The 14,849-nt window shown below is 55.0% G+C and overlaps 1 protein-coding gene across 1 annotated transcript; it reads right to left on the minus strand.

Moving 5' to 3' along the window:
• Positions 1–2,138: 2,138 nt before the first annotated feature.
• Positions 2,139–14,549, minus strand: DBH (dopamine beta-hydroxylase; the record flags this gene model as incomplete). The annotated part of the gene is given in 13 exon segments (XM_082295415.1): positions 2,139–2,338; positions 2,341–2,455; positions 3,485–3,644; positions 4,102–4,229; positions 4,870–4,929; positions 5,760–5,798; positions 5,881–6,024; positions 6,727–6,893; positions 8,093–8,195; positions 8,804–8,980; positions 10,359–10,616; positions 11,898–12,044; positions 14,118–14,549. Coding segments are annotated over 13 exon segments (2,130 nt in total).
• Positions 14,550–14,849: the final 300 nt, after the last annotated feature.

A 14,849-nucleotide genomic window follows, 5' to 3' on the forward strand; every position in this document is an offset into this window, starting at 1 on the left:
CCCTGCCAAGCCAGGCATCCACTCTGTGCCTGGAACATCAAGTTTTGCTTTCAAAAATCCTTCCTGATGTGCAGTGCTCTGACTTGAGATTTCCCTTACACCTGTGGCTGGGAAGGCGATTTTGGGGGCCACCTGGCCTTGATCCCACCTGTCCCAGGGCAGCAAGGACAGGCACCAAGCTGGGATGGACACGGGCTCTCCTGCAGCACCTCCAGCCTCTCCTCTGCTCCTCCTGAGTGTTCTCCCTTTGGACCTCAACAGCAAAAAGCAATTTATTTTACATTTAGTTATTTAATGGAGCAATTTTTCCTGACAAAAGATTTGTCATTCCCCCTCCCCCCCTCCCCTTTCCTAAACCCTATCCTAGAGGCATCGTTTGGTCCCAGCCACTGGCATCTGGTGGCATCAGAAGAAAATAATCCCGAGCATGGAGGAGTGGGGGAGGGAGTGTGGTGGGGAGCTGCAGTCCCTGTGGGAGGGAGGAGAGTGCTGGGTGGGTGTTGTGGCACCCCTCCATCCATCCATCCCTCCATCCATCCCTCCATCCATCCCTGCCACAGCTGCCAGCGTGGGGGAGCACCTGTGGAGCCATCCTGAGCTAGACGGGACCGTGGGACACTGGCAAGGCTTTTATGCTGCTCCCACGCATTCCTTTGCTCCGTGCCTCAGTTTCCCTGCGGGAAAACAAGCTCCTTTCCCCCGCTCCGGGCTCGGCACAATAGCAAACCTTGCTGTTATTATTCCGGGGGTGGGAAGCAGCATTACTCAGAGCCAGGATTGCTAATAACGCACTAAATATAGCTCTCCCCATCCCCGGAGGACTTTCTGAACCCCGGCTCATGAGCCCCAGCCCCCTCCGGAGGCAGGGCCAGGACACCGGCTGGCATCGCGGCGTGGGCAGCTCAACGGGATGTTCCCCATGGATGCTCCTGCCTGGAGGCGCTTCCCGTCCTGCTGGCAGCACTGTGTCAGACCCTCCGGAGCTGGCCCAGCTTCAGGGGCACGGGGGCAGCAGGCTGAGGCCCCGGGGCGGGCGGGCAGTGAGGGACGGGCTCCGGCAGCCGCTCGGTGATGCTGGGGAGCGGCTGCTTCTCCCACTCGCCCTGCAAGAGAGAGCAGCGCTGTGAGACCACGGCGGGCCTGCAGGTGCTTGGAGGCTCGGTGTTTCTGCCTGCTCGGAGAAATGACGTGAGCTTTAATGTTTGAGGTGGTTTTAGCCCAAATCTGGGTGTTTTCTCAAGAGGCATCACTAATTATTCCTAGTGCAGAAGCACCTACACACCCCCTTAGCGGCGCAGACGTCTGAGGTGCTCCACGTTCCACAAACCCATTCCAGCTGGGGTGTTTCCACCCCAAAAATTGTTACCTGCCAAATCAGGTGGAGACAGCTCAAACCAGGGAGTCCCACAGGCCCACCATGCTCTGGAAAATGCTTCCTACCAGATATTGGCTGGAATTTCCAGCATGGATATGCCCGTGGAGCAGGAATGATGCAGCAGCCTGGCTGAGGAGCCATGGAGCAGAGCTGGGGAAGGGCTGTCACAGCCATCAGGGCTCGTGGTGGCCACAGCCAGGACAAATCCCCCCAGCTCTGTGCATCCGTGGAGGCACCTTGTCTTTGGGGATGCTCCCTGCAAAGAGCAACCTGCCAGGTGCAGGCAGTGCCCAGGGCTGAGCCTGCTGAGCAGGATCTAACTCGGATGTGATGTTGGCCTGGCCTGGTGGCCGGTGGAGACGTGGGCAGGAGCTGGGAGGGCACGGGGGGCTCAGCTGCGGGGCGGTGATGCTCCGGTTCGGCTGCCAGCTGCGTGTTCATGCGGAAATGTCAGCGAGAGGCTGAGGCGCAGCGTGAGCAGGAGGAGGGAGGTCTGGAGAGGAGAGGTAGAGCCGTGAGTCATCAGCGAGATGAAAGTGGAATTTATGTTTTCAGCTGAAATTTCTCCTGGTATGTCAAGCGAAACGGGCCAGAGCCTGCACCAGCAGCGGGAAAACCCTGGGGAAAGATGGAGTGGGATGGAGGGACCTTTCCAAAGCTCATGGGGAGTGACCAGCGAGGGGACAGCATTGCAGGGGAGCACCAGCTGGAGAAACAACTCCTTTCCTGTGCCCTTATGGCTTAGGGGAGCAGTTAAGCATCTTTAGGGTGCTCCTGCTCCAGGGCTCGGCTCCAGCCCCGAGCCCATCTGCTGCGGCGTCTGCCCTGCTGATACATCCCGAACCCAGAGCCTGCTTTTTGGAGAGATCAAAGACATGTGGAGTGTCTTGATAGTTGTTGTTTTCGGTGCTTTCGAGTGGAAATCTGAACAGAGAGAGTTTACTGCGAGCCCTTGCGGCTGCTGGGGACTTGGGGACGGCACCGTCCCCGCTGCCGCTCACAAGTGTTACCTTGAGATTTGGCTCGATAATTAACAGCACTCAGTTCCTTCCAGAAATCATCAGATTTGGGATCACTGAACTGCAAAAACCTGAGCTTAATTAGAAGCTGGTGCTTTTCTCTTGGCAGAAACAGTATGGAATAAATGAGATGTCTCCAAGTTGGGCTCGCTCTGAAACACCAGCGGAGCGGAGGCTTCTTCACCCTCGCTGCGATGCTCGTGACCCACTTTGTGCCAGCATCAGCTCTGCTCTGCTCGAGTCCCTTCCTGACAGCTCCCCAGACCTCTCTAAAATCAAGGGAGTTGTCTGGGTCATAAATTAAGAGGTTTGACTCATAATTCTGCTGCTGCACAAAACTTCTGCACCGCTTCTGTCCCTGCAGCAAAGCTCTGCATGGCTGAGAGATGCCAGATCTCCAGTTCCAGAAAACTGGAAAGGTTTCTGCCCACTCCAGAGTGAAACTTTGCTAAAGGGAATTTACTGTGGCAGAAAGCTGATGGTCATCCCTTCAATCCAGCTCAGCATCCTCCTGTGCTGCAGTGGACAGCACTGGATCCAGGAACAAGGTATCATCCAAATTTATTACACTGATAAATGGCATTGGAAGCTGATGCCAGCAGTGGTTTTAAATCTTCCTCACCATCATCATCATGCCCTTGTCACTGGGCCTGGTTTTATTTTAAAGACCTCTCCATCCTTTATCCTTCCCCTTTTGCTGGATCACCACGTTCAGAGGCCGCACAGATGCTGTGCATAACGAGCTCGCTCTACTGGGACCTGGGGTGATTTGCCAAAATCCTAAAAACCACCTCACGTTTCTCCTTGGATCTGGCCCTACTTTAACACTCAGCAAAAGCAGCCTCCAAATCACTTTATGCAAATGCATCTCCTAATTGGATCTGGCTGGAAGCATCCACGGTGGGCTCCAGATATATTGTCTGAGCACAGGGCTGGGCTGGGCTCCGTGTCCTGCTGATGCCAGCAATTTCCTGGCAGCTCCAGCCCCCTGCCCTGAGCCTGCTGGCTTTGGATGTGTCCTGAGCACCGCAGACCTGACCCTACACCTGGGAATTTTGTCGGGAAGCTTTGGGAGTCAGGCTGTACCTACCGGGAACCGGACGGCGGAGGATTTGTTGCAGTGCATGGAGATGGGAGCAAAGCCGTAGAGGGATTTCAGCACATCCCTGTTGAACGTGTTCCAGGGGATGGAGTAAAACTGCTGTGGGACAGAGACCTGTGGGCACATGCAGATCTCCTCATCGTTAAACCTGGGCGGGAGAAAGGCCACGCTGAAACCCAGCAGTGCTGTCCCCTTGCAGCGCTGGATGTGACTAATTCCTCCCTGCCTGAGCAGTGACCTGGAATGGCTCTGAGGTCGGCGCTGGGCACAGGGAGAGCCTGGAGCAGCCAGCACCTGCAGGGCAGGATTTGGGACCAGCCCATGGGTAGGACACTCTGTGCAAGGTCAGCATCTCCCCTCTCCTCATGGGTGGATGGGCTGCAGCCTCCTCCTGTGGCGTGGATCCTTGGTGTCTGCCTTGGGTTATAAGGAATATTTTGCATTTACGCACTTGGTCACACACTGACTCTTGCTGAGAAGCCCCTCCCCGGGATTGCTCTCCCTTCCTGGTGGCTCTCACTACACAGACATCCTCAAAACCCTGGGTTTGGCTTTTTTACCAGTGCTCCCTGTCCCCCCAGCCCCACTCTGCAGGGGCTCTTTACCTGTTCACAAGGTTGAAGTATCGGTGCAGGTAGCCCGGATCCACGGCGCTTTTGCACAGCTCCAGCTGGGTCTGGGGGTAGTAGTGCACGTAGTTCACACACATCTCTTCCAGGATGCCAAACCCTCCCTGTGGCACAGGCAGGAAGGTGATGGAAGTGGGCTCTGGCTGGGGTTGCACAGGGGCAGGGAGGGCAGCAGGGCACAGAGCTCACACCCCTGTGTGCACACTCACACGGATCTACATCTACAATCTCTATCTGTTATCTATATCTTGGTATCTGGATATCTAGAGAGATAGAGATGATAGAGATAGAGACCCCTTCAGGTGCATGGCACGGGCAGCTCTCTGCTTGTCTGCCCTCTGTGCAAGGACAGACTTCCAGGCTAGACCGTGTGGTTTACATTAAAATGCAGATTTCCTATAATCCCTCTGCTATATTTAGCCTTGTCCCTGTTGATGGTACCTCTGACAGGCTCTTTTATTTTTTTTTTTTCACTGCCTATGTAAGGAAATAACATGCACTGTCAAAAAATGCCACTTCTCTTTAATTACAATTAATCCCTGGTGGAACAGTTTGTGATGGGAATTAGAGTGACACGTGCTACTTCACAATTAGCACCTTCACATCCCCGCTGCAGGCAGCAGAGCCTTGTGAGTTCCCTTCTTCCCACCCTCCCTTTGCTTCTGGCTGTGTTTCAGCCTGGCTTCATGCAGGTGCCCACCCTGGGGTGCCCCACAAAGGCAGGGGAGCTGCCTCTGCACTCACCACGGTGGCTCTGCTCCGGTCCTCGGTGTTGTACGTGCACGTGGTGATGAGTTCGTCGCCCTGGGGGGTTCAAACACAGGAAAATTTAGGGACTGGGGAGTGTGCCACATAGAAATCTCTGCTCCCTATATCAGGAGCCTGTTTGCCCACCAGCACTGCCTGCAGCCCCACAGGAGCCCTTGGTAAACCTGTATCCCGTGTGGAGATTCCCCAGGGCTGCATCCCAGGGATGGTGTTTCCTGCTTTCCTCGCTTTTTAAGAATTTCTGCAGGGTTGGAAACACCTTAAAAATTGCACTTAGCAACAGTTTGAAGTGCCAGATCTGGAGCTGACTTGATGGCACAACAGCCTCCCTGCCACAGTCGCTGCTGGGGACCACGGGGACACCCCAGGGCACAGCCCTGGGCATGGTTCCAGTGGGTGCTGAGTGTTTTGAGCAGCCTCGTGGGGCACGGCAGCTCCAGGAGGTGCCTTCAGCTTTGCAGCCAGGTCCTTCCCCATCTGAAGAGCCCTGGGGCACCATCCCTGTTTTCCCACCCACTCCCACTCTGATGCTGAATCTCTTCCTCTCCTTCCATCAAGCAAGGAGAAGGGGCACCACCATGGTTCAGCCTCACCCCCTGAGGAGCCTCCCTCTGCCAGACGAAGCCCAGCTGAATTAGGAGCTTAATTTAGGTCCTGGCTGCCCACACAGCAATTCTGTGCCATATGAGAGGGGGCCCGGTGTCCCCAAAGAATCTGCGTGGAGATGGCAGATATGACCCAGGGACCCTCACTCCTGCAGCCCTCCTGGGAGTCCCCAGATGGGATAGGGTGATGGAAGGAGGCAGGGGACTCAGGGCCATGGGATCAGGATGTGCTGTTTGAGAACGGTTTTTGGAGCAACTCACCGGGAAAACTGCGACCACCTCCTTCAGCATGCGGATCTCCTGGGAGGGGAGGGACGGGGACACATCAGAGCAATGCTGTGGCATCCAGCCAGGCCCCCAGTTCCCCTGCAGCCCCCTGTACCTGGAAGTGAGGGCTGTAGTGCCTGTCAGCGTTCACAACCTGCCGCTCCCTCCCGTTCCGGGACAGCACCGTCACCACTTTCCTCCCTGCCAGGTGCGTGTGGAGCTGGGAGGCGAAGATGCGGATGCCAGCAGCGGGCAGAGCCTGGGGGAAGGAAGGACAGCTCAAGCCCCCGTGCCCAGCCCTGTCCTTCTCCCCTCCCTCACATCCCCTTGCTGTGTGCTGGGAACTCGCTGTCCCTGTTCTGGCTCTCACACGGGGTTTAGGGGATCACTGTACCCCTGGAAAAGCATCTCAGTGAGCTCCTTGCCATGGGACAGACCCTCATTGCTGCCAAACCAATGCTCCAGGGCAGCAGGAGCAGCTGAGCCAGATCCTGATTCCTTCCCTGCCCTCGTTAGTGGTGGCACAAATGATTCCTTGTGGGTAGGCCCTACAAAAACACACACCAAAACTTCCCTGAGAGAGCAAGGTGGGCCCTTTGGAACCATCTTCAAGAGAGTCCTTGGCAAGCTCCCTGGAAGCAGGAGCCAATTTTGCCATCCCTGGGAGGGAAAGCACCACTGGGACACGGCCAGCTCAGCAGTGAGTTTTATGGGAATGGTACCCCAGGGAGCTGGAGCAGATGGCTCCCCAGGAGAGCTGCTTCCAGGGGGATTCAGCGCATCCCAACCAGCTGCTCTGTGTTTATTGTACACAGCAGATTTTTCTTTTCAGCACTACCTCACGGTGAGTTTAAAACTTGGAATTGGGAGCCCGGAGATTAGTGCTGCCTGGGACTTGGGAAAAACCATGGGCAACCTTTCTGCTCTGAGGTGCAGCTGGGTTGGAGGGGATGGCACTCACCAGCTGGGTGCATTTATCAGTGCAGTACCCTGTGAGGATGAAGTTATCCTCTCCAGGGGGAATGGCCATCACTGGCGTGTACACCAAGCCCAGCTCCATGATTCCGGCGTCGTAGGGACGCAGGGTGGCCGTGTAGTACAGCCGGATCCCCGAGGAGTCACGGCGACCTGGGGGACCAGAGGACAAGGACAGGTCACTGCAGGGACAAGGTGAAAGGTGAAAAACACAGACAGGTGAAAAACAATGCTGTGCTGCTGTGGGGAGCCTCTCGCTCACAGCGTCCTTCATCTGCTTGAAATTGTTTTAAATCCTACAGATTTTCGTGCGAGTCTTCATGAGTGGCCCCAGATGGTTCCCTGGCGAGGGCACTGACCTGAGGCTGAATCGTCCCAAGAGAGTGAGGTAAGGGGTGCCTTTGGGGAGGCCAAAGCAGCAGGACAGAGCATGGGGTGCTTTGGAGAACTCCCTCAGGGATGAGACTCATTGCAGCTTCTTTAACAGGCACATCCCAAAATCCCAAAAGGCCATGCAGGCAAAGGGAAAGAGCAGGGTCAGTAGATCAGGAGGGGTTCAGGCCAGCTCTGGACTCCCTGTCTCCAGGCTGGAGCCCACCCAGGGATAAGAATAACGGGGGAGACACTATTGGTTAACAGAAAAAAGCAGCTAAATGATGGAAGACGTGAACTCCGTATTTATAGCCGTGTTTCTTCTCGAGTTGCCGAATATGCTATGACTGATCCACAGTACATATGCTCTGGCCTCCTAAAAATATACTTGGGTAGTCAAGAAGCTGCTTGTTTTTATGGTAATGAAGAAACTGGGTTGTTTGGAATCCTTCTTTTTTTTCCAATGTGTCTCCTGACAATGTTATCGAAGCGGGAGAACAGGAAAACAACATCCACATCCCCCCCTCCTCAGCCAGCCTGGTCTCTCTGGTGCCTTGGCACCGCTGTCACTCTTGCTCTGAGCTCAGAGCCAGCCCCACCACCTTGTGTGGAACCTGGGGGGACCCCTGAGACAGCCCAGCTCAATGCTGGTGTTACCCTGGATCACATCCCTGCAGGAACTCTGCAGGGGCAGTTTTCTGCCTGCAGGCTCCTTTCCCAAGCATCCTTCCCCACCTCTGGGCACGCACTTGTCAGCCTTCAGTGAGGATGACTTTGCTGAGACCAGAAAAGGTGGCAATTCAATGTATTCTTCCTGCAGGGACAGATCTGGACCGTCAGCTCTCCACAAAGTTGAAGACAGGGCCACGATTTAGGCCAGAGGGCTCCTCAGAAGGCGTCAGTCCTTCCCTGTAATTCTCCCAGCTCTCCTGCCATGGTCTAACAGGGAAGGCAGTGGGCAGCACCACCCAGCCCCTCACCTTTGAACACCAGGGGATTGTGGTAATGGATCTCCAGGCGTAAATATCTGGAGGAGCCTGGGCCACCAAAGGCAAGACCTGCTTCTTCAGGGTAGTAGAAAGCCTGGAAGCAGAAGGGAGGGTGTTAGGGAAGCAGCAGGGTGGTTTCCTGGGAACAAGGCCGAAAAGCCCAAGGGAATGTGTGGGGATAATCCTGCCCCACACCATGGGCTGAGGGACATGACTTGGGCCCTTGGTTGTGCTTGGAGAGCTGCTCTTGCTTCCAAAAGCTCCTCTCGTTCCAGAGGCAGTGGCACAACAGCTGAGTACCGTCACAGAAGCACAGAATACCCTGAGTTACGAGGGACCCACAAGGATCCTTGAAGTCCAACTCCTGGCTGCACAGGACAGCCCCAGGAATCCCACAAGTGCCTGAGAGCATTTTCCAAAGCTTCCTTGAGCTCTCTCAGGCTTGGGGCCATGCCCATTCCCTGGGCAGCTGTTCCAGTGTCCCACCCCACTGATTTATGGCACCAATGAGGAGGAGGGCTGGGGTGAGCTGGGAAATCAGAGACACCTGGGAGGGGCTGGGAAGGTCAGACGGGGCTGGGAAGGTCAGACGGGGCTGAAGCCAAACCCCAGCAGAGAACAGGGTGAGGGCAGCCCCTGCAGGGCAATGGGATTGGGAAGGGCAGTTGTTACCCAGGGGGACGTGTCCCTTGTCACACCCACCTGTGCCCCCATGGCCCAGGCTGCCAGCACGTGCCTGCAGTAGTTGAGCCGGTCTGGCTTCATCTTGGAATCGCAGGGCCCGTTGTAGTGGGGGAAGCTGTCGAACTCGGCCGCACACTGGAAAACCTCCATGTGGTGGACAAGAGCCTCGTTGCCCGCCGTGACCACTGGCTCGTACTGCAAAGCAGGTCCCAGAAGGAGAGGACACTCTGAGAGCCCATCCCTGGGGCCTGCAGGCTCCGCGAAGAGCCAGGGCAGGAATGTCTGTGACCTGGCACCGGCTTCTGCCGCAGGATGGGGAGCGAAGGTTGCTCTGGGCGTGAGGCACCAAGGGCCAAGAGCTTTCAGCTCATATTTTGGCTCCCAAGAAGAGGTTGTGCCAGAGTTAGGCATCTGGGTGCTCCAAAGGGGAACCCACATGTTATTAGTGCCCAAGGAGCATTAGGTCAGTTGTGGAAACATTTAGTTTCTTGGCTGGCTTAGGGACCAACCCAGAGCCCACCAGAACCCACAGAGAACCAGCTCATCCTTTCCCCAGCAACAGATGGGGATCAGCAGAAGATCTTGGTCTGTTTCGTGATGATTGAGTCCTTTACCAGTTTTGAAGGGCTGAGGTGGCCCTGGGGATGTTGCTTTTCCCTAAGAGAGTCCTGACAGTGTTGTTGTTGTAGCTCTGCCTGCAGCTCTTGGGGTTTTGTTTCTATCCAACAGCTCCTTGGGGCACGGGGAGGGGAATTTGGGGTAGAGAGAGTGACTCAAGCCTGAGGAACAGCTCTGGCTAAAAGTGCCAGCTGTAGAAGTGATCTGCAGCAGCAGGAAGGTATCAGGAGTTACACACTTTGTGCTCACACACAGATGATTCACTTCACACCATCTGTTAGAGAGAAAATCCTCCTTCTGAGCCTTCCTTTGCAGCGCCGTCTCTCCCCTCGAAACCACTGAGCGCTCGCTGCAGCTCCAGTGTCTGGAGGTTTTCCTTCTCCCCGCGGCGTGGGTTTGACTCTGGATGTGCCAGGTCACCTCCTGAGCCACCCCCACACCTGCTGGGTGCTCTCCCAGCAGCTCCTCCTTTCCTCGGGGTTACCAGCAGGTTTCTGCCTCTGCTTTCAGGAGGTGGCCCAAGCAACACGTCTGGGTAATGCCCACAAGTTGCATTTATGTCTGTAACTCTCTTTTTTTCAGTCATTGCCTCATCTTTTAGGAGCCAGTTCCCATCCTGGCTCACTCTGCCCTGCTCTCACCAGCCCTGCTCCTTTGTTTCACATGTTTGTATGCTCCTCATGGCTCTCTGTGTGCCAAAATCCTGCTGTGGGTCCGTCCCTTCCGCAGGGAGTCAGCTCTGAGCCTGCCCTGGAACCTGCTGGATGTGCCAGCTGGGAAGAGACCTCCTGGCCACTCCTGCTGAGACACTCTGGGAGACATGAGGATGCTACTGACTGCTAGGGTGGGCCTGGAAGATGTTGTTTGGAAAGTTGTCTGGGTCTGAAAGCCTCCCCGTGACATGGCATTTGCAGGATGTGAGCACAATTACTGCCCTGCCCCCTTCTCCTCTTACCATGATAATGTGGTGTTTGGGGAAGCCTGCTGGGAGCTCTGCCATGTAACACCAGTAGGTCGTCTCCTGGCTGGGAATGACGACATTTGGGGCCGTTATCTCCATGGTCTTCATGTCGCTGGGCAGCTCAGGGATGCTGACGTTGGGCTTGAGCAGCTGCACCCTCTGCAGCCCCCCGTGGAGGGCAGAGATGTTGATGGCTTGCAGGGAGTGCACTGGCTCCTCCAGGATCCCGTAGATCAGGTGCACGGTGCCATCCTGAAGTGAGAGCAGAATATGTCAGGTGGTTTTCAGGAGCTGCATGGACCACTGGGGACATGAACCCAGAAATGGGTGTTGTGTCCCCACCCTGACTGCCCCAGAAGCTCACTTTGCTGTGCTGTCTCAGGAAAACTGGGGATTCCAGGGTATTTCTCCTGCTGATGTGGTCACTGAGGGTTCCCTACCAGGTGGGAAAGTGTGAAAAGTTTTCCCCAGGTAGTATCAATCCCATAAGGGTAACACATCCTCTCTGCTCCTTCAGAGCCCCTCAGGAGCTCCAGGCTGGGACAAACCCATCAGCTCATCCCACCCTGCAGCCCAGCAATGGCCTGGGGAGCCACGGCAGAAACAAAACTTCTCCCTGAAAATCCTCCCTTTTCTCCCAGGTTCTTTTCAGGGGAAAAGTTCCACAAGAAGCTCTGCTGAAAATGTCTACTGCCAACAAGAACGCAGAGAGCTCTGGACAGGAGATAAGAGAGAAAGGAAAAAGAGAATAATCTCTTCCTAAAGGATCAGAGAATAAAGACCAGCGAGTGTTTTCCTGGTTCGCACACAGAGATTTTTCCCTCCAGGGCTCTCAGTGTTTTGGCAGACAGCAGACACTTCTCACCACAAGACAAGCTTTTGAACACCAGCAGCAAAAACTCGAGGACACTCTGTGCCCACATTGGCTCTAAAATATCCTGCCCACAAAGGCTTTCATGTGAGATGAGCCTCGCACAGATTCCTGCCTGCAGCCAGGGCCTGTGGCTGAGACCCTGAGCTGTTTGACATCCCCCACTGGGAAAGTTTCCCCCAAATCCCAGCTTGCAGGGGAGAGGTGGATGCAGAGCCAGGGTGATGTCACTGAGCCACGCAGGAGCAGGGAGCAGCACCTCTGTTTGCTGTCCCTTTGTCCCAGCTCCTGTCACAACCCTCCTCTCTGCCTCCTGTTGATACATCAACCCCTCTTCGTAACACTCCCAACAGCTGGCTCCAGACTGCTGAGCAGAGTGATGCAGGAGGGATTTATATAGACCCAACGCATGTTCAGTGATGCAAACGAGCTAAAAGCTACACTTCAGAGAGCTTTCGGACGGGTTGTGAATAGATGGTGCCAAACATTACTCATGGCCCAGGGCTGACATCTGCAGCTCACTTCCTCTCTGCCTCACACAGCACCAACACCTGATGCTGTGCCCACAGCCAGGCACAACCCTGCGGGATGGGTTTGGAGCCGTGCCCCAGGGCTGGGATGGGGCTGGGAGGTGCCATGGCGGGGTGAGGGCAATGCCATACCTCTATCAGGTAGTCCTTGGGGTCACAGGTGCTGAAGGCTCTTCTGAAGAGGAGGTAGAGCCCCTCAGGAGCCCTGCGAGCCCCGAGGAGCTGGTAGTCCTGCTGGGAATCCATGTGGAGCTGCCCCTTGGCATCGCTCCAGGCATCCTGTGAGAGAAAAGAGCAGCCTGCTCAGCCAGGAGGTACCTCCAGAGGTACCACAGGTTCTCCTCCTGTCCACCCTCAGCATCCCAGAGCTGGAGGAAGCCTGTGCTTTGGTTGCTCCATGCATTCCCTGGGCAGATCCATGCTGGAATGGCCTCTGCCACAGGATCCCTGGTGCTCAGGCAGACCTGTGAAATACCTGACCCAGCAGTCAGGGTCTGCAGAAAGACCTTTACAAGGTGTGATGTGAGGGGGGAAAGGTCGGGAAGGGAGGGAGGAAAGCCCCCCAGGACACATGAAGGTGTTGCATCAGTCTGTGCTGCATTTTGGGTGTGTTTGTCTCGGGGGGACCCTGTGGACGGGGGTGATGGGCTCTCCAAAACCCTTGGCATAAACCAGCCTCCCACAATTTAAGATCAGACCCTTGCTGGGATGTAATGTCAGCCCTAGAAATTGCAGCCCCTCTGCAAAATCCTTAATTTTTTGTGGGCAGATTGTTCTGGCAGCCCAGCACCACTCATTGTAGAGGATGGTGACAAAGCCACCCCAAGAAGCAAAGCAGTAGGTTATTCCTCTGCCTCAGGATTTGAAGGTTTGGAGCATAAAATCCTGTGATAATTTGGATTTGAACAGGGTTGTTTCTTTGATCTTTTGTTTCTCCTGTGGGTCTCTCTTGTTTACTCAGAAAAGGTACCCAGGAAGTAGCTGGCTGTACGTACACAAGTGGCACTGGTTCTCTTATCTTGAGAGGAAAAGCCAGAAGATAGAGGATAAAGCAACTTGGCATCATTTCAGCCAGAACTATAGAGTCATATTTCCAGAACATATTGTCCTTAGAGGGGGAGAGGGAAATCAGCTCCGTGGAGCTCGCATGACATTTGTTTTCGTAGGAATATGGAGCGCAAGTTAATCTCGTAGTACATGGGGGGGCTGAGCGAATTTGGATCTTTTTAACAGCTGACACGCTTATCCAGAAGAAAAGCTGCTGGGAGGGAGAAAACCAGGGCTGGAAAGATTTATTGAGATCTCCTTGCAGGATGCTGTTCAGTGAAAGAGAAAACCCGAGCGCTGCCGGGTGTTTCATTCAGGGCTGTTTGTCTTTGGGCGAGCACACGAAGGCAGATTAGAAATGATCCTTTATGTTTTCTTAACAGGGTGCTGTGAAATCCTGGAGTATTCGGGCCACCACGGACCCTGAAAGGCTGGTAATTAGCAGGAAAACAGCGCAGATAATAAACCCCTCTTTTCATGCTTTCGTTACACTGCGGATCACATTGCGGCTGATTGCAAAGGAATGTGTTTTATGGCTAATTTGAAGTAAGCAGAGAGGTAAAATTTAACTTACTGGAAAGCCTCACACGGGGAAAAATGGGAATTGCTTTCTTCAGCCAGGCACAGGCACAATCAGGCCAACGTGGTGGGCTGGGGATAGGGCTGGAGAGCCCAGGGGTGGGAAAACAACCCAAAGAGGAACCCAACAGCCAGCCAGTGGCAGGAAGGATGGAGTTTGCAGCAGCAGCAATAGCAAGCAACACAACTGGAAATGAGTTTTCCCCCCACTCCCATTTACATCTCACCCAAATACATTTGCACCTTTACTTTCTGACAGCATCCCAGGCTGCCCTGTTATCCCACTGATCCCTGTGGATGCAACTCAGCCGGGTGCTTCCTACTGGCAGGAGCAGCCTCTCTGCCTGGTGACTTTTGCCCTGTCTCGGAGCCATTAATGGGAGCTGTGGTTAATTTTTAATGTGGCTGAGTGAAGCAGGGTGTTGATGCACCCTCTGTGTGTGTCTTTGCAGCTAAACACAGCAGACACATCCAGCTCTGGGGTCCCTCAGCCTTGCTGATGTGCTGCTGTGTTCATTCTTTTCTCTTTTGGGTTAATCCCTGTGTCAAACCACCTCATCTGTGGGTTCCTCTGGGGTAGAAACTCCCAAGACCTGCTGGACCCAGAGCAGTGGGGCTGGTCCAGCGTGTGCCATGCCCTGTACCCCACTCTACCAAACCACGAGCCAGGTTCACCCGCAGGGGGGGAACCCCAAAAGCCTCCATGCAAGCACACAAGTGACTCACCCCAAAGTAGGAGTTGTGCCCATCGCTCCAGAGCACAGCCAGGTCGGCGTTCTCAAACTCGCCCCTGTCCGACATCCCGAAGAGGATCCCGAACTGCAGCTCCCTGATGAGGAGCTGGAAATGCACGGCTTGCTCGGGATAGCTGACATTCCAAGAGAGCTCCAGCAGCCCCTGGGGATCCAGAGGCACCTTGTAGGGGAAATCACTCTCGCGGGGCGCCGAGCCCTGCAGAGCCACCACCAGGATGACCAGGAACGCCGCCACCATGGTGAAGTACATGGATGCCACCTCCCGCAGCTTGAGGCTGGGGCAGGAGCAGGACTTGCTCCTGGAGCTCTGCATCCTGCCAGGACAGCACCCGGCGCCTGGCCGTGCCCATTTATGTGCTGGCCCTTCTGGGCAAGCCGGGTGAGTGATACTCTTTAATTGCATTTAGTTGTTGGGAAATTGGGCTGGTGTATTGACCCCCGTCAGCTCCTGGCCAAACACTTGTCATTTGCTGTCTCCCCTTAATTGGCTCTAATTGCACATGGACATTATCAATAGCAATTGGATTTGACTGGGCTGATGTGATTCGCTCTTAAATCTTCCTTAGTGGCTGGGAAGGGCTGTTTGCTCACAGGCTGCTCTGGCTGAGCCCTCGTGGACATGCTCTGCTCGTGGTGCCTTTGGCCTGGCTGTCCCTATAACCCAGCCTGGGATCACCCCAAAGGTGGCCAGACAGCGAGACCA

This window comes from Coloeus monedula (assembly GCF_965178545.1).
Source record: "Coloeus monedula genome assembly, chromosome: 21".
Taxonomy (NCBI): domain Eukaryota; kingdom Metazoa; phylum Chordata; class Aves; order Passeriformes; family Corvidae; genus Coloeus; species Coloeus monedula.